This window comes from Venustampulla echinocandica, assembly GCF_003357145.1.
Source record: "Venustampulla echinocandica strain BP 5553 chromosome Unknown scaffold_3, whole genome shotgun sequence".
NCBI classification, from domain to species: Eukaryota; Fungi; Ascomycota; class Leotiomycetes; order Helotiales; family Pleuroascaceae; genus Venustampulla; species Venustampulla echinocandica.
This window is the reverse complement of record NW_022474208.1, coordinates 200,626-224,934: the sequence shown is the minus strand read 5'-3', so window position 1 is coordinate 224,934 and position 24,309 is coordinate 200,626. Positions and strand designations below refer to the sequence as shown.

At 49.6% G+C, this 24,309-nt stretch overlaps 8 protein-coding genes across 8 annotated transcripts; 6 read left to right on the top strand and 2 right to left on the bottom strand.

Annotated features, from left to right (window-relative positions):
- Positions 1-1,319: 1,319 nt before the first annotated feature.
- On the top strand, positions 1,320-3,260 carry BP5553_05704 (MFS general substrate transporter; the record flags this gene model as incomplete). The annotated part of the gene is made up of 2 exons (XM_032014327.1): positions 1,320-1,593; positions 1,645-3,260. 2 exons carry the CDS (start codon positions 1,320-1,322, stop codon positions 3,258-3,260), a joined length of 1,890 nt encoding a protein of 629 aa, XP_031869008.1.
- Positions 3,261-4,054: 794 nt separating this feature from the next.
- On the top strand, positions 4,055-4,873 carry BP5553_05703 (Syntaxin 6; the record flags this gene model as incomplete). Its single annotated transcript, XM_032014326.1, has 2 exons — positions 4,055-4,098; positions 4,192-4,873. The coding sequence occupies 2 exons, from the start codon at positions 4,055-4,057 to the stop codon at positions 4,871-4,873; spliced, it is 726 nt and encodes a 241-aa protein (XP_031869007.1).
- Positions 4,874-5,260: 387 nt separating this feature from the next.
- On the bottom strand, positions 5,261-7,858 carry BP5553_05702 (ARM repeat-containing protein; the record flags this gene model as incomplete). Its single annotated transcript, XM_032014325.1, has 6 exons — positions 5,261-5,410; positions 5,616-5,967; positions 6,013-6,311; positions 6,359-7,315; positions 7,376-7,765; positions 7,835-7,858. The coding sequence occupies 6 exons, from the start codon at positions 7,856-7,858 to the stop codon at positions 5,261-5,263; spliced, it is 2,172 nt and encodes a 723-aa protein (XP_031869006.1).
- A 1,314-nt stretch (positions 7,859-9,172) lies between these two features.
- Positions 9,173-11,467, top strand: BP5553_05701 (uncharacterized protein; the record flags this gene model as incomplete). Its single annotated transcript, XM_032014324.1, has 4 exons — positions 9,173-9,304; positions 9,562-9,910; positions 9,967-10,044; positions 10,095-11,467. 4 exons carry the CDS (start codon positions 9,173-9,175, stop codon positions 11,465-11,467), a joined length of 1,932 nt encoding a protein of 643 aa, XP_031869005.1.
- A 560-nt stretch (positions 11,468-12,027) lies between these two features.
- Positions 12,028-13,800, top strand: BP5553_05700 (Uncharacterized protein; the record flags this gene model as incomplete). The annotated part of the gene is made up of 1 exon (XM_032014323.1): positions 12,028-13,800. One exon carries the CDS (start codon positions 12,028-12,030, stop codon positions 13,798-13,800), a length of 1,773 nt encoding a protein of 590 aa, XP_031869004.1.
- A 1,403-nt stretch (positions 13,801-15,203) lies between these two features.
- On the top strand, positions 15,204-16,042 carry BP5553_05699 (uncharacterized protein; the record flags this gene model as incomplete). The annotated part of the gene is made up of 3 exons (XM_032014322.1): positions 15,204-15,559; positions 15,610-15,997; positions 16,040-16,042. The coding sequence occupies 3 exons, from the start codon at positions 15,204-15,206 to the stop codon at positions 16,040-16,042; spliced, it is 747 nt and encodes a 248-aa protein (XP_031869003.1).
- A 671-nt stretch (positions 16,043-16,713) lies between these two features.
- BP5553_05698 (uncharacterized protein) lies at positions 16,714-17,211 on the bottom strand (the record flags this gene model as incomplete). The annotated part of the gene is made up of 1 exon (XM_032014321.1): positions 16,714-17,211. The coding sequence occupies one exon, from the start codon at positions 17,209-17,211 to the stop codon at positions 16,714-16,716; it is 498 nt and encodes a 165-aa protein (XP_031869002.1).
- A 3,582-nt stretch (positions 17,212-20,793) lies between these two features.
- Positions 20,794-21,519, top strand: BP5553_05697 (uncharacterized protein; the record flags this gene model as incomplete). Its single annotated transcript, XM_032014320.1, has 1 exon — positions 20,794-21,519. The coding sequence occupies one exon, from the start codon at positions 20,794-20,796 to the stop codon at positions 21,517-21,519; it is 726 nt and encodes a 241-aa protein (XP_031869001.1).
- Positions 21,520-24,309: the final 2,790 nt, after the last annotated feature.

Below are 24,309 nucleotides of genomic sequence, written 5' to 3'. Positions count from 1 at the left end.
CCGAGGCTCCAAGTCGTGTGTGTGCCTTGGCCCTTGGCCCCCAAGTACCAAGCTAACGATCGCCGATGTGCTTAAGTTAAGCCTTAATGCTTATCTTGTCAGCAATCATCCTCCCCCGTTGTTATTGGCGTGTTCTGCGTCAGTTTTTTTTTGGCTTTGGGCCGAGTATAACATCCTCGTCCAACGGCAACGGATCTTCCTTCTTATCCCAATCCGAGGTTCAGAGCCCACCACCGACCGGCCCTGGCCAGAGCAGAATAATTCAATTTGGCATCGTGCTCCGGTGTGTGCCACTATCGGCAACCCCGGTCCACGCCAGTCGGGGCTTTTGGGGATCCAGAAAATGGTCCAACGAGTCGTGCTTCCAATATTCGCCACCTGCTCTGAACTTTCCTCTCCGGCGACTGATGATCAGGCAGGACTGTATTGTTCCTGTATGGGGTATGCCATTGTTGTCCGCATGTTGTATCCGCCGAATACCAAGTCCCAGCATACTCGTACCAGAGTGCCGTAGCAATATGGCTACTGCGACAGTCCGACGTAGATTCCTTAAGCCGAGATCAATATCCGTGCATGCCATCCAGTTCTCCTGGCTCCTGATGGTTTGGCCCTCCTTGCTTCAATGCTTGACATTGAGTTCTGACAGCCGAGGCTTGTACTCGAGTAGCGCCTCAGCAAATCAACGGCCGCCATCGTTCTTCTTCGGGCCTTCTAGCGCCATAATCTTCGTAAGGTACTATAGACACCTTCCAGATGATAATGGAGGGCCGTGGTGCGACATGGCGTGGAGACGAATGATGTACCAAGTCGCTGGCGTGGGACGGGACGACGAGGTCTGGTAGAGCCGTCTAGGACCCTAACTCGCTCCTGTAGGGTTTCCCCCGTCATTCCATATGCCAAACGCTTTATGCTAATCAACGGCAGACCGAGGCGCTGGGAAACAATAGGGCGATATCGTAGAGGACCGAACTAGATCCAGTAGGTGAAGTCTCTTCGCCGCCCTGGCAGGAAAAAGTCAACAGGGAACGATACGATGGCTGGTTGCGGCCCCCCTCCCATTCACTCACCTTCACCACCCTCGAGTAGGTAAATCCCCCGAGACGCGAGTGGCAAGCTGCAACCAGAAACAGGGAGCTGGGAAAGTGTAGTCGGAACTGCCACCGCCTCAGAACGTGAGGTGACACACCTCGTGGCATACCTATATAACTTTCAACCCCACAACATCCAGCGTGGAGTCTGGCAGGTCGATCTGTATTCCTCTTCCCACCTTCGACCATCACAGATCCCCAACGCCAATCTCACCAACCCTAACGGTGGCCATGGCGACCAACATCGAGGCAGTTGTGCCCATCCCACCAGCTACTGTCCCCTCCGTCGTCGATGAGAAACGCGAGGATGGTGCTGTTGCAGCTCACTCCGCGCCCCCAGATTACCCCAATGAGGAGTACGACGAAGATGTCCAGGGCGAGTGGCCTACCGAAGAGGAGTTTCATACCCTCCGGAGAGTCTCAGACAAGGTCCCATGGGGAGTCTACACCATCGCATTTGTAGAGCTCTGCGAGCGATTCTCGTACTATGGCACCACGGTTGTCTGTAAGTTTTCACCTTCCACCCATTTCGGCCCACCGGACTGATAAGTTGAAGTCACCAATTTCATCCAGCAGCCTCTCCCCGCGGGGTCGAGAACCGGGGCTGGATTCACAGACGGCCAGAGTGGTGCCCTTAACAAGGGGCAGCAAGCTTCGACTGGACTAACCACCTTCAATCAATTCTGGGTTTACCTCCTCCCCCTTTTCGGCGCATACATGGCAGATGCCCATTGGGGCCGCTACAAGACCATTTGCATTGCATGCGCGGTTGCTATCGTCGGACACATCATTCTCGTCATCTCTGCCATCCCGCCTGTTATCACCAAGCCCAACAGCTCTATCGGTGCGTTCATCATTGGTCTTATCATCATGGGAGTTGGAACTGGCGCCTTCAAGCCCAACATCTCACCACTTATCGTGGAGCAGCTCCCTTTGACCCGGATGATTGTTCGAGAACTCCCCTCTGGTGAGCGCGTCATCGTTGATCCTGCGGTTACTCAGAACCGTGTCTACAACTACTTCTACCTGTTTATCAACATTGGCGCCCTCGTTGGACAAATCTCCATGGTCTACTGCGAGAAATATGTCGGCTTCTGGCTTGCATTCCTCCTTCCGACAATGTTGCTCTGCCTCTGCCCTCTAGTTCTGTGGTATGGAAAGGGCAGATATGTCAGTCAACCCCCGACCGGGTCCGTTTTCAGCAAGGCTATGCGCGTCTTCTTACGTGCCAACAAGGGGCGTTGGAGTCTCAATCCCATCGCAACATACAAGCGCCTTAACGACGGAACCTTTTGGGAAAGCGTCAAGCCATCGAACGTCGAGCCTTCCATGCGCCCTCGCTGGATGACCTTCGATGACCAGTGGGTGGATGAACTTAGAAGAGGATTCGCTGCCTGCTCAGTCTTCTGCTGGTATCCCATTTACTGGCTCACATACAACCAACTCAACAACAATCTGACATCGCAGGCGGCTGTGATGAAGCTGAACGGCCTGCCGAACGATATTCTTTCCAACTTGGACCCTTTTGCCCTGATCATTCTGATTCCGATCTGTGATATATTGGTCTATCCTGCTCTTAGAAAGGCCAAGATCCGGTTCACCCCGATCAAGAGGATTACCGCGGGCTTCCTATGTGGCTCCGCAGCCATGGTCTGGGCCGCCGTGATCCAAGCCTACATCTACAAGAAGTCGGTCTGTGGATCCTCAGCATCTCTCCTCCTCCCCGCATCCCTTGGAGGTGATGGAAAGACCCCCTGCCCAACCGTCGACATCAATGTGTGGGCTCAGACAGGCGCCTACGTGCTAATCGCCATCTCTGAAATCTTCGCCTCTATCACCTCTCTCGAATACGCATTTTCGAAGGCACCAGTTAATATGCGCTCCCTTGTTATGTCAGTTGCTCTCTTCACCAATGCCATCTCGGCTGCGATCGGCGAGGCATTCGTGACTGTGAGTGCTGATCCATTGTTGGTGTGGAACTACGGCTCCATGGCTGTTATTGCATTCATCGGAGGTGTCCTATTCTATTTCAACTTCCGCAACCTGGATATGGAGGAAGACGAGCTGAATATGTTACCTGCTGGGCACGTCGTTACTTCCAAGGACGTCGAAGATATTCCCATGACTCCAACTGCCGAACACAAAACCCCGGTGACGGAGATTAAGGAGTAAGGAGGGGGATGTCTGTTTTATTTGCTCGCTTTGCCGTGTGTTGCGCTGGTGCGGAGATACCACTTTCAATTGAACACTTGCGAGTTTCGTTAATACGAGTCTTCCGACCTTGGCGTTACTATGGAGGGCATGGAGTGGGTAATTCACGGCCTATGGGTACGCACATATGTGTATATGCATTCTGCGGCTTGAACTATTAATAAGTGCTCGTATTGCTTGCTATTGCAAATCACGTCTCAAATTAAATGCAGTTGATGAAAGTCTCTTATTAGTTCTCGGAATCTCCGTGCTGTGTTCCATGTGACCATGTAATCGAATAATCAAGAATGGAAGTAGACTTAAATAAACATAAGAAACCAGTGCTTATCGCCAGGATCCTCGTTGCTATTGAGTACAGCACTTTTCCATAGCCCAGTCAAACGCCTCAGTCGGCATGCAGTCGGCAGTTTTTTCTTTGAGATCCAGTCGATATCTCGTGTCCACCCCATTGTGATCCAGATGAGGATCAAGGCGAGGCGACCAAGGACGATAGTTGGCGTGATGTAGTTGTTAGATGATGGGGAAGGAGAAGAGACGAACGTGTGGTGGTGTCTACTACGGGACACTGGATACGCCTGTTGCGCACATATAACATTGCTCCGTGCTTCATAGAATCCAAAACCAGCTCTGTTGAGCTGATATACGATGATAAATGGTGTATGTTGTGCTCACACCGCCGCATATAGAGTTCTACAGCTGAGCGCGACGTCGTAGAATCCGGATCCATTCATGTCGTCAGATTCGCAGTGAAGATGATGTCCTCTACTAACGAAGAGGACCCGTTCCTCCAAGTCCAGGCGTATGTATATCGAGTCCAGCACTCGTCCGTTTCTACAAGGTCCAATCCAATCTAGCCATATCACAAGCTAATTGCGCATGTCCATATATATAGCGACGTCCTCCAACAGCTCTCCCACACTCGCCCGCTCTTCACATCCTTTCTCCGAATCCGCTCCATATCCACATCCGCCACGAACCCCGAGCTCGTTTCTGCTCGCGGCGAACTCGAAACCAATCTCTCCACCATCGCAGATGACCTCGCGGACCTCGTCGCCTCGGTGCAGGCCGTGCAATCGGACCCCTACAAATATGGCCTAGATATCGATGAAGTCAGTCGTCGGAGGAGATTAGTAGACGAGGTGGCCGGGGAGCTAGAGGATATGAAAGATGAAGTCGCAGAGAGCCGCGCAGGTAATGCGAATGGACAGCGGAGAAGCAATGGGATGGCCGAAGATGCTAGAGAAGACGAAGCCGGCGGAGATAATTATGCCGAATTTGAACAGCAGCAACAGTTACATATGATGGCCGAACAAGACCAACAGCTTGATGGCGTCTCGCGCACCGTGGGCAACCTGCGGCAACAGGCGAGTGATATGGGGAGGGAATTAGAAGAACAGGCCGAGATGCTGGACACCGTAGATGGATTGGCCGATCGAGTAGGGGGCAGGTTGCAGACTGGCATGAAGAAGATGGGCACGGTCATTAGGAGAAACGAGGATGGACTAAGTAGTTGTTGCATCGGGGTCCTTATCTTCGTGCTGATAATACTGCTGGTTTTGGTCTTGGTACTGTAGGCTGGGGACATGGCACCACCTACGGCAAGGTAGGCATAGCTGGGATGGCGTTCTACTTCACGCTCATATATATTTTGAAACTTGGCGTTAGGAGCTTGGGATATCACAAGTCAAGACAGAAGATTAGAGTGTCATCATCACATTTCATTAGCTCCTTGTGTTCTCCATAATCTGAACGCCAGGATGCCTTTTAATCTCCGTATTTACTGAAACAAGAAAGGCAGCCCTTTGAAAGTTCTAACGAGGAAAAGCCTTCGCGACGGCATGCAAGAATCGCTTGCGTGAGTATGCCTATTCGCCGTACATAAATCAACATTCTTGGTTGGCCAAGAAGCCCACCTAGGATTCACCTGCCTCTCCCATAAAAACTCAGACCCTAGTTTCAGCTCAGGAAAGGTGGCTTGCTTGCTCATCCGTCAATGTCTGCGTTAACCCATAATCCCCTTCCGATGGGCTGAATGCCGGGACAGGCGACGGAGAAGCACTCCCAGACCGATCGCGATTGCTTTTCAAGCTTCTGGGACCCGAGCTTAGTTTCTGCAACATTTGTCAATTACCGCCACATGGGTGGATGCAGCTGCAAAGCATGTGTATAGAAAATGCTAAATCGGAGAATAGGGAATGATGCGCGAGCCAACACTTTCTACCCGTGACGAAAACTTCCACAAGCTGGCCATCGCAAACGCAGAATCAAGCGGCATAGTACTAAAGACGATCATCGCTGGCTTCTGGAAGAGCCTACCGAGTTTTGTCTATCGTGAGCGGGTCTTCTTTCTCTCCGATCTGCATCTTGAAGCTTGAGAGAGTCCAGTCGCTTTTGGTTGTCCTCGGTAATGGGGTCAACCTGATCAACCCGTAGTGGGGTGGAGGCCTTATTTCGCGATGGCGACGAGGCGGTTCCGGATCGGATGGAACCATTGGTCTTTGAGCGGTTGGCTTGCTCTTGGAGCGCTTTCCACTTGTTGTCTCGGGCCTTCTCGCGAGCTTCTGCATTGTTCTGGTGCTCCGTGTAATCATGCGAGCAGTCATCGAAGAGCTGGGGATTGATCTCCATGAAGAGCTTCATAGCATTGTAGACCATGCCGTGAATCGTCCTGAGGGTGTCAGCAGTGCTTGGACCGTGCAGTGGCTCTACTTACCTGTTCCAGTGACCCTTCGAGTTCTCATAAAGAGGTGCGAACATAATAGGGAGGATGATCTCTACGTTATCGCTGACGAGGTTGCAGAAATATTCGTTGTTCCAGAAGTACAGAGCGCGCTCTGCAACCTGGAAATGCGGGCTGGCGACGGACTTCGCGAGCTGGTGGAACAGGGGCTCTTGAACCTTGGCAAACTCTGCAGGGTCCATAACCTCAAAGATATCCTCAACTTCATTCAAGAACATAACCTCCTTGGTGCTATTGACCTTCGGCCAGTATCGGAGGAGGCCGAGGACGACCTGAATTGTGTTAGCTTTGCAAAATGGGGCAGCCTTGCGCGACAAACCTCTTCCGTCAGCGCTGCGTCCTTCTCCAAGAACTGCACGATACAATAGGCGAGCTGAGGGTGATACATGCTCAGGCTCTTCACTTTGTGCATAGGCATCAAAACGCGAGTCAAGAAAAGTTTGTGCTCCTCCTTGAGTGGCAAGGCAAACCCGTTGATGATAGACCCCAAAATTTCCAACAGCTCCGCGATGCCATTGAACCGCTCCGTCTCATAAGCAAAGTGGAAAAACACGTTGTTGATGGATCTTCGGATGTAGGACCGCAAATTTAAGAACTTCCCATATATTCGGTGCAAGGTTGTCTTCAGGAAGTCACGCTCTCGGGGATCTTCTGAATCGAATAGCTCGAGAAGTTGCAAGACAAAGCTGTGGTCTATATATGCCTTGGCGATATTGGTATTGAAATCCTGGCTCTCGATAAACCGAAGGAAGAACTCGTAAACCACCTGGATATGAGGCCAGGCAACTTCAAGGACCGGCTCGTCTTCTTCTGGATCAAAAGCTTCCCCTTGGGGGTTCATGGGCGGTGGGATGGGCCGGAAGAGATTCTTGCTGAACATGTCTACCACTCTAGGATACATGGCTTCTGTGATGACTTGTCTATTGTTCGCGACATAGTCTAGCAGTTCGTGCAACGCTAGTCGCTTGATCTCCTTGGATTTCATATCAGCGCTGGCGTCGTTGAAGTCAAAAATAACATTGCATTGATCGATCTTCTGCATAAAAAGCTCCTGCCGGCGATTTGGAGGAACCTCGTGGAAACCAGGAAGTTTCTCAAGCTCGCGTTGCGGGGATATATCAAATCTTGATGAATGCTGTCGCTTTGGTGTTCTGAGCCCTTCTGGGACATCTTTCGGGGTTGTTTGCAAGCCATGAAACATGAGGGATTTTTGTCCCGCCTTCGGAGGAGCAAGATCATGAGGCATCGTCTCTGCCGCGCCAGGAGGAGGGACATGCTGAGCAAGGTAATGTTAGCAATCTAAGCCTCAGCTAGCAGCCCATCGCAGTTTACTTACAGGCGCACTGGGGCTAATAATAACACTAGGGGGCAGTTGCCGGCCAGGGGTTCCTGGACCACCAGCACTTGGTGATGGGCCGGTCACCGCGTTGAAGCGATCTGGGGCGGACAGCGTGTTGTGGCCTGAATTCAACGTGCCCATCGACGCTGGTTGTGGCTGCGAACTGGGACTGGAAACCGAATTTGGAGGACCACCATCATTTGGCGGTAGTGGCTTGTTTCGAGGGTCGTTAAGGGTCGTGGTTGAAGAGGATGGCGTCGCGACGGGTGATTGACCAGAATCCCGCGACGCGCCGGATTGTGAAGGCGACGAGGTGCCATCTTTCGACTCCTTGCTTTTAGATTTAGACGTTTTGTTAGGGTCTTTCGTGCGCGACAGCTGTTCGTGCTGGAAGTGTTAGTATGTTGGTCATAGGATTTGCATTGAAGCTAGGCTCGTCCAAGGGGCGCGACTTACAACCTTCTGCCTGAAGCGATTCATTTTGAACAGGGTACTATTTGTGCTCCAGATCTAACGGGGTTTGGCGCACTGCGATGGTATCTGATATGCTTGCGATGGGTGCAAAGGCGCGAGGTCGGAACAAAAGGGCCAAACCGAAATCTTAGCATACGGCGCGCCGACTGCAACGTTCCAGGACCAGCGAGCGAATGATGATGAGACGCGCTCAATGCGAGTCTTGGGAACTTCAGATCCGGCCGACAAGCACCTGCTAAGGTTGGGGAGGAATATTCGCGACGGATTGGCGACTTATTTGTGCTATGCTATTGGCAATACCAGGCTTCTCTTCGGATTCCAGCTAGCGCTTGTTGATTGGTGGAATGGAGTCCTGACCGAGAGTCAAAACTCTGCCGGGCGTTGAAATAACGCTATTATGAGCTATACAGTCTGCGGACATGCATATATCACTTTAACCCTAAAAACCGGTTGCCAGAAGAATTGTAGGCGATCGAGTGAGTAGAGGTCAAGCTGAGGCCGAGATATCGTGGTGGGGCAGCTTGATGAACCAGAGCTACATCACCCATAAACAGACACCGTCAGCCCAATATCATTGAATCGCTAAAGAGCCGCGTTGGTTGCAGAGCCACCGGCATTGACATACCTCTTGACATTGACAGGCAGCGAAGAATCCGGTAATATGATGGCTCTGCGCATACAGCCGTACCTCCGTCGGTGGGCAAGACTCCTCGGGCGGTGAAGGGAGACTCTTGCTGGAACCGTTCGGCCTGAGCTGAGCTTTACCCTCGTCGTACCGCGGGAGAGACGGCGAGAAGGGGCTTTGGCAGGATGAGCGTCTTCTGGGAAGCACCGCACCGACGATGGAAAGGGAAGAAGGGCAATAGCTGGAGGATGGTTGTGGACTCAACTCAATGGGATATGGCGTCGGTGAGGGATGGAGCCCCGGGTACGGATGTGGTTGTGATTGTGGTGGTCGCGGTCTCGTTGTCGCCGTCGTCGTTGTCCCCTCGCGGTGGTGGTGTCGGTCGACGAGTTGAGCTAAGGGTAATTTGGCAAGGCAGCCAGGGGTGCTCTGCCTCAGGCTTCAACCAGTCTCTATGCCAAAGCTGAAGCTGCAGCCAAAGCCAAACTTGACATCGACGCCGTGGAGTGAGTGCTTTGTCGTGTATTCATCGCCACTGAAACGAATATCGTTTGATTCCTTCATGCCAAACCCTTTCGCACCTACTATTCCTATTTTTTATACGAGCATCCCTATCTCCATGCACATATACTAAGTACATCTACGCATGGGATTTGAAACCCCCGCCACAGGCTACTGAATAGCCCCAGGATACCATGGCCGCCAAACCCTCGGCGGCCGCGTTCAACATCGACCCAAGAGAGGTCGTGGCGGTTGAACACCCCATGATCATCAAGAATCTCGATAATGCGCTCAAGACATTTGGCACTAACCGGCCATTTGAACGAGTAAGTTTCTAGCATTACCCTTCCGTCCACCTCACCATTTCCTTTCCCGTCAAGCTCTATTTTTTATTTCACGTTGGGCAAGCTTGTCCCGTTTGACAGCAGTAACAATCAATCCAGCAGTCGGAATGCCGATGGGATTAAACAAGCACCCCGAGGGAGTCTCGTGACTTTGGAATTGCATTTACTACATTTAAGCATCGTTGCCGCGTTCTTGGCAGCTCCAAATGCTCAGTTAGGCTGATGGAGTGACCGTGTAGATGATTGAATCTGATGACATTGAGGAGTGCGTTCCTCTATATCTTCGGCGAAATGACCCGATGTGTGTGCCGGTATTGTCATACCACAGCTTCACAAACAATGTCCTTCTGAAGATCACCGTCCCACGACGAACAGGCAGGAAAAGGAAACGTGGTTCTCAAGATCCATACGTCGGCCATTCAGGGGAACACGCAAGTTCCAGCCGGGATGATGTGTCTGCCCAGACAAACATACGATCCTTATCGCGAATGGATGCCCCCTCCACACTTTCGCAGAGTCTCAGGGACAACATAGGCAGCTATAAAATCGAGCCGGTGGCTCAAATCAAACAAACCCATCGGTTTCGAGGTATGTGCCTAGATGGGATTGGTCCTTATTGTGTTGCTGATGCCAACATGTTCAAGGCCTTGCCGATTTTCATCACTCGACCGACAACACAACCTTCTTACCCCATTTTCAGGAGACAGCTCTTACAGGTCAAGGTACAGGTTGATTTCTGCATTTATGAAATTGCTTGACTAATGGGGATTAGTTGATAAAATCCGTCAATTTGCGCTGAAACCGGAGAGAGGCTGGAGGAAAAATGACGAGTTTATGCCACCTCCCGCAATGTCGAGTCAGTCGCTGCCCTTTAACTGGGGCTGGCATCAAAATCCTCACGTGCAGCCTGAAATTGATGAAACGACGGGCAAGGAAGTTCTGAGAAATCGATCCAAAGCTAAGAAGGCTATGGTGGACTATCTGGCTTATGATGCAGCGTCGATTCCGCATACCCATCCATATGGGATGCCCGAGGATGCGGACCTACAAGCCCTCGTTGGCGAAATAGAAGCAGTGATGGAAGAGCGCCCTATATGGACACGAAGGGCGTTGACAAACAGAGTTGCAAATTCGCCCTTTCTCTATCAGATTAGACATGCTTTCCGATATGTTGGCTATCAGTTCAGGGGAGGCCCCTGGCGCGATGCCATCATAAAATTTGGGGTTGATCCTCGGAGCGATAAGAAGTACCGCAGCTACCAAACCATGTTTTTTAAGCTCTTCGACGAAGAGGAGAAACACACGGGAAGGGTGTGGCATGATGTCCGCACCGGCTACTCTGTATCCAAGAGGAACGCGCACGACAAAATCAACCAAACCACCCATCTCTTTGATGGAAAGTCCCTCACCCTCGATGGCAAGATATTCCAAGTTTGTGATGTTACAGATCCTTTACTCGCCCAACTTATGAGAGATGCGCCATACTCGGATACTTGCGATCCCCGCTCTGATGGGTGGTTCGTAAATGGGGCTTGGGCCAAGATCAAAGCCATCATGAGAACCAAATTGACAGCTGTGAGGCTGGGAAAGGAGGTCCCTGACGACGCTTTTAAGATTTCCTTATCGATGCCTGATATTGTGCCGGGCAGAAATAGTCGGAAACTTCATATACCTGTACCAGATATTGGGATTACGGAGGAGGAGATGAAGGAGCTGAAGGGCCGAAGTGGCCTGAGTATCACGCAAAGAAGCATCAAAAAGAGAAACAACAAGCAAAAGAAGCGCTCGGAGCGTATTCGACCCAAAATTTCGAATAAGGATTACCAGCCACGAGGGGAATATCAAGTAAAGACTGAGAGATATATTGAGCGGATGAACTCGGTTACCCCCGACGAACGAGCGCGAGTGGCTCTTGAGCAACTGAAACGTACGGGTGTGTTGGGCGAGAAAGGGGTGGTGTCTGTCGCCGGGAAAGCTGACAAGAAGCTCGATGAAGCGGCTGGGGAGGACATTGGAAGTGATCTAGATGCGGATGGGGATGGAGATGATGTTGGCGATTCGGAGATGTCCAGCGATAGCCGCGAAGACGACGAGGATGAGGAGGATGAGGAGGATGACGAGGAGAGCGATGGCGATGCTGATTGAATTGAAAATGATGCTAGTGGTGTTTCTCATGGGCATAGGTCTGTCACCAGGACGGCTCAACTCCCAGCGTTGGTAGGTATGGGGGTACAAGCCAGACTTGTAAATATTAGCGATTTAGGACCCCCGTAGAGTCGCAAATCTATATCAACCTATTATTACAAGTCTTATATGTCTTTGCCTAAACCACCTTCGTCGACCTCGGTACGAATCACGTGACTATTTGCTAGGCATTCTTGAATAGAGCGACCAAAGTTACAAAGGGGATCCAGATGTGTAGATAAAATGTATATGAGGTCCTTTAATATTCTCTGCATGTTAAAGACGAAGGGAACCCAAGACGGTTGTCAATACAGTACCTAATACAGCGTAGGGCGCATCAAACTGCCTCGCTAAATTTGCTTGCTCAAGATTAACAAATTTCTCGGGCCATCCGCGAAATTCTCCCTCCTTGCCCTACCTCACCAAAATGCGGTGACATGCAAGTCCGAAATTGCCTGTGGAGTTTCCGAAACCAAGCTTTATTGATCTCTCCCTTCGCAAGATTTAGGAGCACAAATACAATGCCACCAGCCAAACCTATCCCTTTTCCGGATGACTTCGGAACCGCAGATGAGTATGTCGATTCACTCCTGCGATTCTCTGCTTCATCTACCCTCTTCCAGACATTGTGTGGCGGAGTCCACATCCTCGACTTCTTCACAAGTGAACCGAGCCTGTATCATAAAGTTATCCCGGAAGAATGGCGATCGTGGCTGTTAGCCCGTGAGCCAATGGATTTACTAGACTTTTTGATGCGCGATGAGCTGGAGCAACCACGGGAAGATGAACCGCCTGAGAGTTTGACCGCATATGTCAAAGTGATAAGAAAGCACTCCCTACGAAGAGATCTACCCCCTGGCCAGAAAGAGACGAAACTCGCCAGGCACGTGGCTGTTGGCATGATCCCTAAAAAGGTCCACGAGGTTAGCCGGTTTTCAGATTTAGTTTCCCAAATCGCAGAGTACTCTGGAGAGCAGATCACTCATTTCGTTGACTTTGGAAGTGGCCAAAACTATCTTGGTCGCGCTTTGGCTAGTCCGCCATACAATAAGCACGTCGTGGCTGTCGAAAGCAAAGAGCTGAACGTCAAGGGAGCTAAAAGAATGGACATCTTTGCCGGGGTAGGGGAAAGAGAGAAGGTCATGCGAAATAAGAAAGCATACCGTCAGATCCGGGATAGTGTCACGCCAGTTGAGTCGACGAAGGACAATGCACGAAGAGCAGTCAATAGAGTGAAGCCTCCCGTGATCGCCGGGGTTGACTTTAGACCTATGAAGGATCTCGACACGGTATACACTCATACAGAAGGGAAAGGCTATATGCAATATGTAGAAGCAACCCTTCATAATGGGGACCTCTCGAGTGTGGTGGGCCAGATCGAGAAAATCGAGGGGGATACTAAACTAAGCTCCTCGCGAATCGCCAATAGCGATTCTGCGGACCGTGAAGCTCTTGATTCAATGTCGAGCCCTGAGAAAATTCGTATCATGGCAGTCTCCATACACTCCTGCGGAAATCTTTCACACCACGCAATCCGTTCTCTCGTGCTTAACACAACCGTACAAGCCATCGCGATTGTGGGTTGTTGCTACAACCTACTTTCCTCCCGTCTTGGGCCACCAACCTTGAAGCATCCTCATCTTCGACGTAACTTGCAAGCAATTAACGCTCCTGAAGGCAGTAAACAGCTGTCTGATGGCGACCCGCACGGGTTTCCCATGAGCGAGCGCCTGGCAACATATGGCGAGGAGGGTTTCAGACTAAACATCACTGCGAGGATGATGGCAGTTCAAGCACCACAGAATTGGGCGGCCAAGGAAAGCGACTCATTCTTTACGAGGCATTTCTACCGAGCTCTGCTGCAGAAACTGTTTCTCGATTACGGTGTGGTGTCGAAGATAGCGGACAGCGATAGTCCAGATAGTACCGAACCGGTAAGCATTGGCTCGCTGAGGAAGGGATGTTACGGCTCATTCACAACTTACGTCCGCGGTGCGCTGGAAAAGCTCAAGCAAGACCCTGAGAAGAACCTTCCTTTGGACGACAAAATGGGAGGCATCACAGATGAAGAGCTGGAATTGTACTGGCTGCAACATAAGGAATGGAAGAAGGAATTAAGTGCCATCTGGTCGTTGATGGCGTTTAGCGCTGGGGTCGTTGAGAGCCTGATTGTAGTCGATCGTTGGCTATTCTTAAAAGAGCAGAAACATCTGGTGAGGGATTGCTGGGTCCAGCCTGTGTTTGAGTATCAGCAGAGTCCGCGTAACCTCGTCGTTGTCGGGTTAAAACGCTGATACGCCTACTGCAAGGATACAGGAATGCCAAAACTCCCCATTATTTCGGTTTAAATATCTCATTATAATGCACCCAAATACTACTTGAAATCTTCGTCCGACACGCTCGTCCAAAAACAGGTTATTCACGACTGGTATTCCGGCCGCCGATTCATCTTTGCCTGTGGTTGACGACGGTGCGAGTATTTGCATAATCTTGAATTGTCGATATTATCCTCGGGATTTTAGGCGCGATCTTGATAATCTGTCATGTCTGACTACATGCATCTGGCAGAGCTGGTAAGCGGAGCAGAGAGAAAGATGCCAGGGGCCTTGGGTTGCTTTTGGGGCTCCCTCCGAGTTAGTGCCACGCCCCTTGGATGTTTGACTGCCAGGTGTTTGGAAGAGCACCGATACGTCCGGGTGGATGCGAGCAATGGTGGGGAAAGATGACACGAATATATGATTGCGTTCGCGAGACACAGTTTCTGGTTTAATGTAATTTCTCCTTCCTCTTCCTCTTATGCGGTTTCTCGTCTTCCCCTGTTCAAGACTAGATCGCTATCAATTGGCGCGCGTCGCTGAAGCAGTCAGATCTTCATAAAGCTGCGATATCTAACTGCATGGCAACATAATACAAATAGCAGGGCATCAGGTTGCAATAACTCACCTTTGGAGCTCAAGTCGTCCCATGTCATGCATGGCTTTTCGAGATCCAGACTCGGCAGTCCAAACGGTTGCCAATCATGCGGCGCGTGCTAATCTGATATGCTTGTCCTATGGGTTTGTTTCGATAAAGGTATTGGTGTTTTTGGTTGTATCTGCCATTCCGAGATCTCGTCCTTCCACGCTCCGTCACTCGTATCGATCTCTGCATGCGGGGTCAGCAAGTTACGAGTATGCGCAGCGAGTGCCAAGCGCAAGCTTGCGGAGGGATTCGGTGCATGACGCGCATGACAAATGTTTGGGACTTGGGAATGACCTCCGTTGCCGACCTATTGAATAGCCTCAATATCTGTACACAAATACTGGTTCCATGGGGTGTGCGGAGAGCGATGTTAGCTGTTTCTTTGGGCTTCTTATGTTGCTGGGCTGTTGACTGGTTATCATCGCGAACCCCAGCTGTTGGCTGGCGGTCGTTTCTGCCAGGTGGCCGATGAACACGGTTGAGGTATAAGTATATATCTTGCTCGCCAGTTTTTCCATTCCTTAATTGTATTTGACCATTGGTTGTTAGCACGACCTATTCGAAATATGCCAAATGCTAGGTCATGCCAGCTCACCTTCAATCCAAGAGCCCTTTAACTACCTCTTCGACCGGCAATTCGCATGCTTTGGCCTTATTCATGACGCTCCCGTCTCTTGAAATGTCCTTTGTCTATCTCCCAATCACCTGTATCAGCTTTTAATACTACGAAGTCACGATGACCTCGATAGCGCATAACCCCTTCAGCCCTCAGCCTCAATATCCGCTCCAGCCGGAGACAATTTCATCCAGAGAACCCAGCTTGGACGTCGAGACCCCTTTGTTATACAATACATTCTCCTCCCTACCCACCGAGCTCCGTCTCCTGATTTGGAAAGCCACATTGCCGGGACCTCGATGGATTAATCAGTTCCCTTTCTCCTCAGCACCCGTCGCACTCTCGGTATGCCACGAATCCCGAATGGTTGCCTTACAGTCCTTCAGCCCGATATCTAACCACCCTTACTCATACATTGACTGGTCGCACGACATTATCGACGCTGATTTTCTTGGAGACTTTGAGTGCATCTTGAGGTACGGCTCTAAAATTCTATTGTTTACAGAACATAATCTTATAGAAATAGCGAGGCCGACATTGCTCGCATTCACAACTTGGCCATTCGCCGATTTGATCCAGATGATGACAACCCAGCCACGATATGGCAACGGAATCCCACGTATAGGGGCTGGCCGCTATGTGCATTTAGTTTCAACTGCTCAACTGGACCATGGGGTGCGCCAGACCTCCGCGGCTGGGTTCTTTCCGAGGAAAACCTGCAGTCGTTAGAATCTTGTCTATTAATTGTGCCAGCAAAACGCCAGTTGGTCTTTCTCGGTGGTAAAATCATGGGATATACCGAGGTTCTTCGGACCATGGAAGCAGACCTTCAGGAGTCGAAGAAGTTAACTGCCGGCAGCGCTCGCTGTGCTTGTCAATCATCTATACATCCCCGGGTCAGGCTTGTGCAGGAGGTACATAGGGTACGAGGCCCAAAGTTAGTTGACCTTTAATAGTAGAGTATTAAGGTCAACTAGAGAGGGCTATCGTAGGCTCATGGATTGAAACGTCGGGGAGGATGTTGCTTGTGGCAATACCTAAATATTCTAGATAACTTGCTAGTAGAGAGTAGGAGTATACTTATGTCTTAGATAGCTAGCATTAAGTGCTATTTCGGAGAGCGATGTTGGTATTTCGAGGTCAGTATCTAAGCATTCGAGGCTAGCTACAATCCATCAAGGCGGACGGGCATGCCCGTGAGGGAGTCTGAATCTCGAATAAGAGAAGTTGGGGGGCTTGTCTCCAAGATAGGCATAGAGGTGACGCTGATCTGAGAACAGCTTGTTATCAAGTAGGGGCCGACCAGAGGCTTTGTGGGTTTAGACAAGTCTCGCTTTCCAACCGATTAGGAAAAAGCACCTCAACTAAATTTATCGTGCACGGTAAGAAACAAGACTTCTATCCATAATCAATAAAATCCTTGCAGTACATGGGAAAGAGTGTTCTTGAAGCTTCGTAGAGAAGTCCTATCAGATGAACATCACGTTTCGACTGAATAATTCGTCCCTCGAATGTCCGTCGATGGTAATTAACACTGATCAATTGGACAACTAATTTCTCCCCGAGAAACAGCAGAGAAGCAATCAGACAAGGGCCTAAAGCCCTAGTCATGACAGCAACCCAGCACTTACTAGGTATGCCTTCGTTCAATTCTGGCGATAGCTGTGAAAGCCACCAGACAAGTCATAGCCCATCCTACCAGCGATAGTGGAATCTCCACAGACTTCAATATTAGAGCATATTTCCGAGTTCCAGAACTGACAACTCCACAGAGAAACATAAACACCCATGGGACAGCCTTGGCAACAAGTTTTGAAACCCAAATACTGAGCCAAACGATCTCGATCCATAACCAGAAGAGGGTTACCCTGACCCCGGTATTGGCGAAGATGGCGTGAGGATTATAAATCGCAAATATGACAATCGGAGCAGCGAGGAGGAGGGCAACTGGGAGGACGTATACGAGGTATCGAGTAATTATGGAGGAATTGACGACCTTGTCGTAGAATCTTCCCAGTCCATTGACGGAAACTTTCTTCGCTATCAATGTCACTTCGATTTCTTGAATTTGTCTTCTTCTCCCGTCTGCCACCAATGCCGTGGTTAAAGAGGCCCTCATTCTCATCATCCTTGAAGGTAGGTTGTTGGATCATGGCTTCGTCGCGCTCCTGTTGAGTTGGTAGTTCGGATGATGATAGGAATCGGCAAGATTCGGCGAAGAAGACGGAAGATTATTGACGGTTACTCAGTGGACAGTCTGCAGGATGAAAGTGAAAGGAAGCCATGATTTATCGTGAAATTTGGTCGTGGTCTAGCGGATCTTCGGCGTTCTTTCTATGATGATGACGTTGACGAGTGGAAAGTTGAAGAAAGATGAGGGAGGAGGTGTTATCTAAAGCGGAGACGATGCGGTTCTCTGTTACAGCATTTCTCTGCCAGACTGCGATAGGTAATGGGTTCTGACACTATGCGGTGACCGGCCTCTCTCTCACTCACTTACTGTCTGTCAATAGTGTCTCCTCCTCACCGTCAGTACAGTACCACATCGTCTTCCTTCCTATAATTTCCCATCACCTTTTCTATTTCCCTCACCTCTTCTCCCCTCACCAATCTCTGCTCCCTGCCATCTCCTCATCCTACGGTGCTGGCGTTGGGATCTACACCGCACCTCCCGACCCGCTGGCCGAACCTCCCTAAAGTGCAGCGCTCCCAGAGTTGTGAACACGCCAGGGCCAGTATGCCAGGCACACGATCATTCTCGATAGGGATCCCCCATGACAAGGCCGAACTTACAGTGGTTGTGTTTTCAAGAAGGACCGCCTGCTCGTATCCTCTCGCCACCACAGGTAGCCGTCCGCCAACACGACCTGTTGAATGGTGGGGGAAGTGCCTCTGTCAGCTTGCCTAAAGTCAGTCAATGCCGGGTCGTGTCCTCTTCTGCCCTTCACTTGTTGGTATGTGCACGTACTTGCCCACCCTGCTACCAGCTCCAGCCTGACATTGACCGCTCGTATTCCATCGCTGCGCACTTGGAGTTTCAATGAGCTTTGGCTCTCCCTTGCGGAGCAGGGGCTTCTCTCGTCCTCTTCCAATGATGCGCGGTTGTGACTGTGTCAGCGAGTGACATCTCTCACAGAGTACTCTCATTCTCACCACCGGATCGCCTTGTATTACCGCCTTGCAGATTGTACAACTATCTTATACCATTTTGGTGAGGTCTATCATGGTTGGGCCAGAGGTCATGCCGTCGATCGACCAACTGGACGAGACGTCTCATTTTAAGGCTTGCCATCGTTAAGATTGAAGCAATCCGCGAGAATAGGGCTCTAAAAAGTTAATATCAGGAAAAGCGCAGTTCTCGGGGTAGGCAGCAACAATAAGAATGCCATCCTCATCCAAAAGTAGGTCGTGATTCGTCGTAAAATCATAGCGTGGGCCAGAGTCTTTATAAAGCCCTCCGGATGTCTCTATTTTGAATATCTTTTCTGTGAATCACATCTAATCTTCACCATTATCAAAAGCACCATCTTACTTTTACGATATTCCATTTCTGAGCTAAACGCTTTGTGAGCAGATTATTTGCACAGCTATCATTGCCATGGTCGCAAGAAAACAGAGGCAATCTGAGCTCTGCGAGTCATCTCTACCAAGCCAAAGTGTTGCCGTAGTTATTGAATTTAGGTCAGAAGTTATGAAGAATTTCAATCGTGATAGGAAGGGATGGCGTAGAAGAGAATACGAATATCTACAACGGGATCGAAGGGAGAGGAAAAGGCAACCAAGGCTCCCTAAAATAACCCTTCGAAGACAACTGAAGAAATGAAATTACATACCAAATAGAAAATAATCAAATAATCGTCGGGCCCAATTACCTTTGTTGTGAAGTAGCGGGCGAGGAATCTTGTAGATACAAATAGGAAGGAGAGGCACGTAAAAGCGAGTGACAAACGCAAGTCGTTTCCCGCGAGGGTTAGGAAAGCCATCAGAAATGGCGTCGCAAACTAACAACTCAGAAGACATTGTTGACTGCAGTGAAGGGGAGCACTGATGGAAATGGCACATGTGAGGCCATCTTCATTCCCTTATAGGCGACCTGACTTGTCTTTCACGTCTCAGTTGGAATCTCTGAACGTGTGAGGATCGATCCAACACACGGACTTTGCATCGGTGTAGAGCGATTATCTTAGGGAAGTATCCAGGGATCGCCCACTTGTAGGGATGACCGGACGGAAGCTGGGTGATCCGTTTCACCTGACGACCGCCGTCTACCAGCTCTTGGTTATACTGGACACTTTGTCGTTCCGGTTTCGCAGAAATCGAGGCCCCAGCATTGGAAAGGCTCCTGCGTTGAAACAGCGGGACAAAATAGACCATTTTGTAAGCAGCCTAATACTCACTCTGTACGATACATTTAATTTAGATGTTGGCAAGATCAGGAACTCGAGGCTATAGCCGAACTACTATGTTTCGAAACTTCTATAAAGTATGTAAGCGAGCTGGAGTAGTCAGACGCGGGAGGGTTTCAAGCTGGCTATTATCATGATTGCGCAACAGACATTGTTTGCGACACTGCTGTATCAGCACACTGTAGAGTCAAGAACAATATCCTAGTAGAGATCTCGTGCACCAGGCTGGGTTCCCTATCCCCGATATCCCCGATACCCCCGATATTCTTGATCTACGCCAAGAAAGCTTATTGGCGCTATTACGACTTTAGCGAGCTGTAAATAGTCGACATAGGGAGAGGGGATTTCATATCGTTGAAATTTCGTATAAAGAAATATTACTAGCTACTAATAAGTTGTTTCAAATATAATACCCTACTTGTCTAAAAGCTAATTCGCGACTATAAATAGATTAAGCGATATTATGATATAGTCTCTAACTTATCACTGTTCTAATACTCTATAAACTAGCATATAAGCCCCCCCCCCTATACAGCCCGTCCGAGACAAATGCCCCTCTCTCAGGAGGGGGCTTATAAGCTAGATTCTAGGACAATACTTAGTAATCACTTATCTACTAATTAGACGCGTCGATTCTAGCTACATTTCTAGCGCGTCGCCTACTTTTCAGGTATTATAACTTATAATATACTTATATTTTTAATTAAATCTACTAATATATCGAATTTATTTATAATTACATGGAAATAAGGAACTACCTAGTAACGTTGTGAGCTGTTTTAGGGCGTTTCCCCCCACGTCTGATCGGCCAGGCTGTACGAGGTATACTACGTACCTAGCATGTTAGTAGGTCACATGCAAGACCTTGGTGCGATCCCTGGCATTCTTAGGCTATACGAAGGATCAACCATAGCCACTGTTCCTGCACAACCTCTCTATGAGGAATATGCTAGCTTTTAGGCTGCAACAGTCACAGTTCAGTATGGGTTTGCATCATATTGTATCAAAACTGCCGGTTTAAGGTAGTCCTTGTAGCTTTACTGGCCGACCTACGCTCGGGTCCTTTATGTAGTGCGTATGGTCGTATAAACGTCCTTGCACTGTTCGCCTCCAGGCACCCACAGCCCAAGGCACCCACAGCCCCAAGGCACTCTAGATTGGTGAACCCCAAGATTTTCTGCAGAGGCTCAGAGCTTGAAAAGCCGTGCCTACTTATAGACAGCAACGCGTAAGAGAGTACTACATATAGAATCCCCATCCTATTGACTACTGCAGTCCCGCCTCAACTTGCCGTGAGTTATGCCATGTCTTCCGCATCGAATGATTCGAATCAGCTACCACGCATCTCCCTTGATGAGTGTCCCACTTCTCGTGAAGACTTTGAGCTATTCCGGCGCTTGCTGCGAGTAGTACGGCTCCTAAATGCGCGCGACATTGACGATCTTGGTGCGACACCACCTAGCATTAGGCATGCTGCTGGAATGGATAATGACTACAACAACGATAATGACGACGAATACGATGATGATGATGAAGACGAAGACGAGGAAGCGGACGAAGACAGCACAAACGCTGGATTGATATTCAGCCAGCCTGTTGGACCAGGCAACAAAGGCCCTCAAATCCCACAACGCCAACAACCAAACACCCAACAAAACAACACTGGGGAAGGAGCCCAGCGTCAGCGCCACCGGCAACAACAGCAGCAAGGACAACGAGCTCATGCCGCCGTGGAGAAGCGCTATCGATCCGTCATAAACAGCAAGATCCAGCAGCTCAGCGCCTCGATTCCAGCATCAAATACCTTTAGCCTAATCGACCCAAACATGCCACCCGAAGATCAAGGAGCAGGGACGACACAAAAGGTACCAACTAAATCGGTCGTCCTGGACAGGGCGATACAATATATCAATCATCTCGTATCCACGTATCAACAATACGAGACGGAGCGCAATGAGCTGAGGCGTAAATTACAGCTTTGGCTTGACGATACTTCGTCGTCGGAGATGCCAGAGACTATCAATATATAATGAAGCTGCTTATCACGACGGATATATACACGTATATGTTACAACACCAATTAACCTGGGTGTTATAAGGGTGCATTCCCAATTTATGGTGTACTGGGGCACAAGGCAATCGTCAAACACAGGGGACAAGGGGAATCTTTGTTAGTATAGGTAACTTAGCTTGATTGCTAAGGAGAGAACTAGGAATGTATTATTTAGGTAGAGATCGTTTTTTTTCGATACAAAGTTTGTTTTCCTTTACAGTCCCTATTATATAGATCACATATTCAAGGCAGGCAAAGGCCTTATAATTTAGGTCGGCTTGAGTAGTACATGCGAAGGTATACCTCCTTACCTCGCGCCTTACTTCGCTGTGAAGGCTACCATGGACTCCCTTACTGTATTATACGTAAGTGAATTGACGCACTGGGGCATCGAGACCTCGATTATTGTCCCTAGTACCTTCACTAAGGGCACTAACTACTTCTTATATAGCGGGAGCCCTGAGAGTAAAGACGTGGCAGCGAAGCATAGTCTGCAGAAATGCTCTAGGGATATTACCTTGAACTCGACTATGTACTTCCTATTCGGGGATTTTCAGACCTTCTCGCCAGGGTCTACATGAATCCATACATCACAGCAATGCTGTATAACCGAACTATATCTTAGCTTGCCGAAAGAACTATCAAAAGGCTGTCAAATCCCTCTCCTGTCACCAAGGTTATTCTAACAGGCGTGCATCGGCCGCGTCGTGTCCTCCCCTTATTAGTCGGATCGGACGATGTTGAGCTGGTCCGGGTTCTCGCGTCTTGCTATAGGACCAAGTCCAGGAGGAAGTAGTTGGCGAAGCCAAGGATAGCTTGTACCATGTCCCGAGTCTCTGCTTCATTGATCGAGAGGGATGCCGTGTCGAGCGAGCACTGCCCCGACGAAGCACGATCGTCTCCTTGTGGGTGTCAGATATTCTCCTAAGAGGTTTTCCATCTCAGTTTTCGCCTGGGTGCGAAGCACCCGATTGGTTCCTGTTGTGTGTCACCTTGTTCTTGTGCATGAGGACGGAATGTGTGGCGAAGAACGACATCCATCCCAGTCCCTCGCGACCCTGGGTACACCGTGTTGGATTGTTACGTCGGCGAAGGTTACGCTACTGAACCAGCCGTTGGACAGCTGTGGAAAAGAAATCGATTAATAGAATGTGGCTAAGCGTAATAATGGACTTCGACAAAGCCGTCCCGTTCTTGATGAAGAACAGCCGTTCGGTTCTCGTTACCCATCTCCCTGGAGCTGGTCGCAGCAACCGATCATTGGATATCCAGTCGATTGGCCTGTGGTGCCGCGGGCCGTCCCAATGACTTCAATTGACTCCGATATGGACGTCATCTTGTTTCAATTCCGTCGTATTCGGCGCTTTGGCGCGTGTTGACCTCGAATGTAGTGAAATTTAGCTTCGCCGCAGGCAGGGACTGTTGGGCCCTTAGCTCCCGAATCTATCCCCCGCCTTTCAATGCCAGGCTTTCCCTGCATTTGTTGCCGCTCGGTTAGTTGGATACTAAGCCTTACGGAGTATGCACCTCCTCAATGACCTCGACAACATCCCTGAAGGCCCACCTGCTTAGATGTGATCTGACTGATCCTGTGCCACTTCTCTCTAGCAGTTGTTGTCATTTCATTGTGTGCCACGACTGTCCCGAGGGGCTTTACTCTATGCAGGCTTGACTGCGCTACAATACCTTGAGGATATTGAGCGAAACCATCTCTTGGATAACCATCGAAACATTACACCGCATTGGTGTCAAGAAAGTACCATCTTAGCACTGGGTTGCCCCTAGTGTAGGGCACAGACAGCGCTTACTCGTTCCGCTTCCTGGGTGAAGTAACTACAGGAATCAAATATCTCACCTTCCATGAACTGCATCTTATGGCACCCTTGGAACAGCAACTCTCAAAAGCGCTTGTACTGGCTTATCTTCTATGCGCTCTAGTAAGTGTCTCAATTTCGTATAGTGACTAAAGACGCGAGACTTACGTTGGAGCACACTGAATATATATAATCGGCCATCTATCTCCCTACTCTCACCGAAGAATATCCTCTAGAGCCTCTTACCCCTTGATCTGAACGATGTCAAGCTTGATCCCACAAATGGCGACCCAGCGCATCCGTGGCATGGAGACAACATGTCCTATATCCCCGATATTGCATTCCAAACTCACCTCTTCTGTGGCATTCCAGCCAGCAATCGTCATCGCCTTTGCTCGAACAACTTCAACATCATATGTCAGTAGTGGAACGTGCACTTGATACTTTACCACCGAATTTACGCTGGCGTGGCGGACTGTCTAGGCCCCCAGATAGCAATTTTGAGACAGACGTGCAGACCGTCAATCTCTACATCACACAGCTGCACATCTATTCCTGTCTACTTGAGCAAATCTACACCTTATGTAGATCCAAGCCAGAGTGCACCCGGCAAAATACAGAACCTATATGTGCCGAAGAGATCCGCTTGCAACGAGGGAGCATGGTGGAAGATTTTGTTGGAGATTTATTGCATGTGCGAAGAGACACTGGAGGCGAATGGCCATAACCTTGTGCCAAAGATTCGAGATATTGGAAGCGCATTATTAGATGGGAACAATGCCATTCATTCACTGGTACCGACTGGTGCATTGGCGAGGATGAAAACATCAGCCACCAAAACGCGAGCATAGATCTAAAGCGCCTGCTAGGGAAGTTGGAAAGACTCGACTTCAGCCCTTGGAATTATGGATGTCGTACAACTTTGACTTACTCACCTACTTCAACCTTGTGAT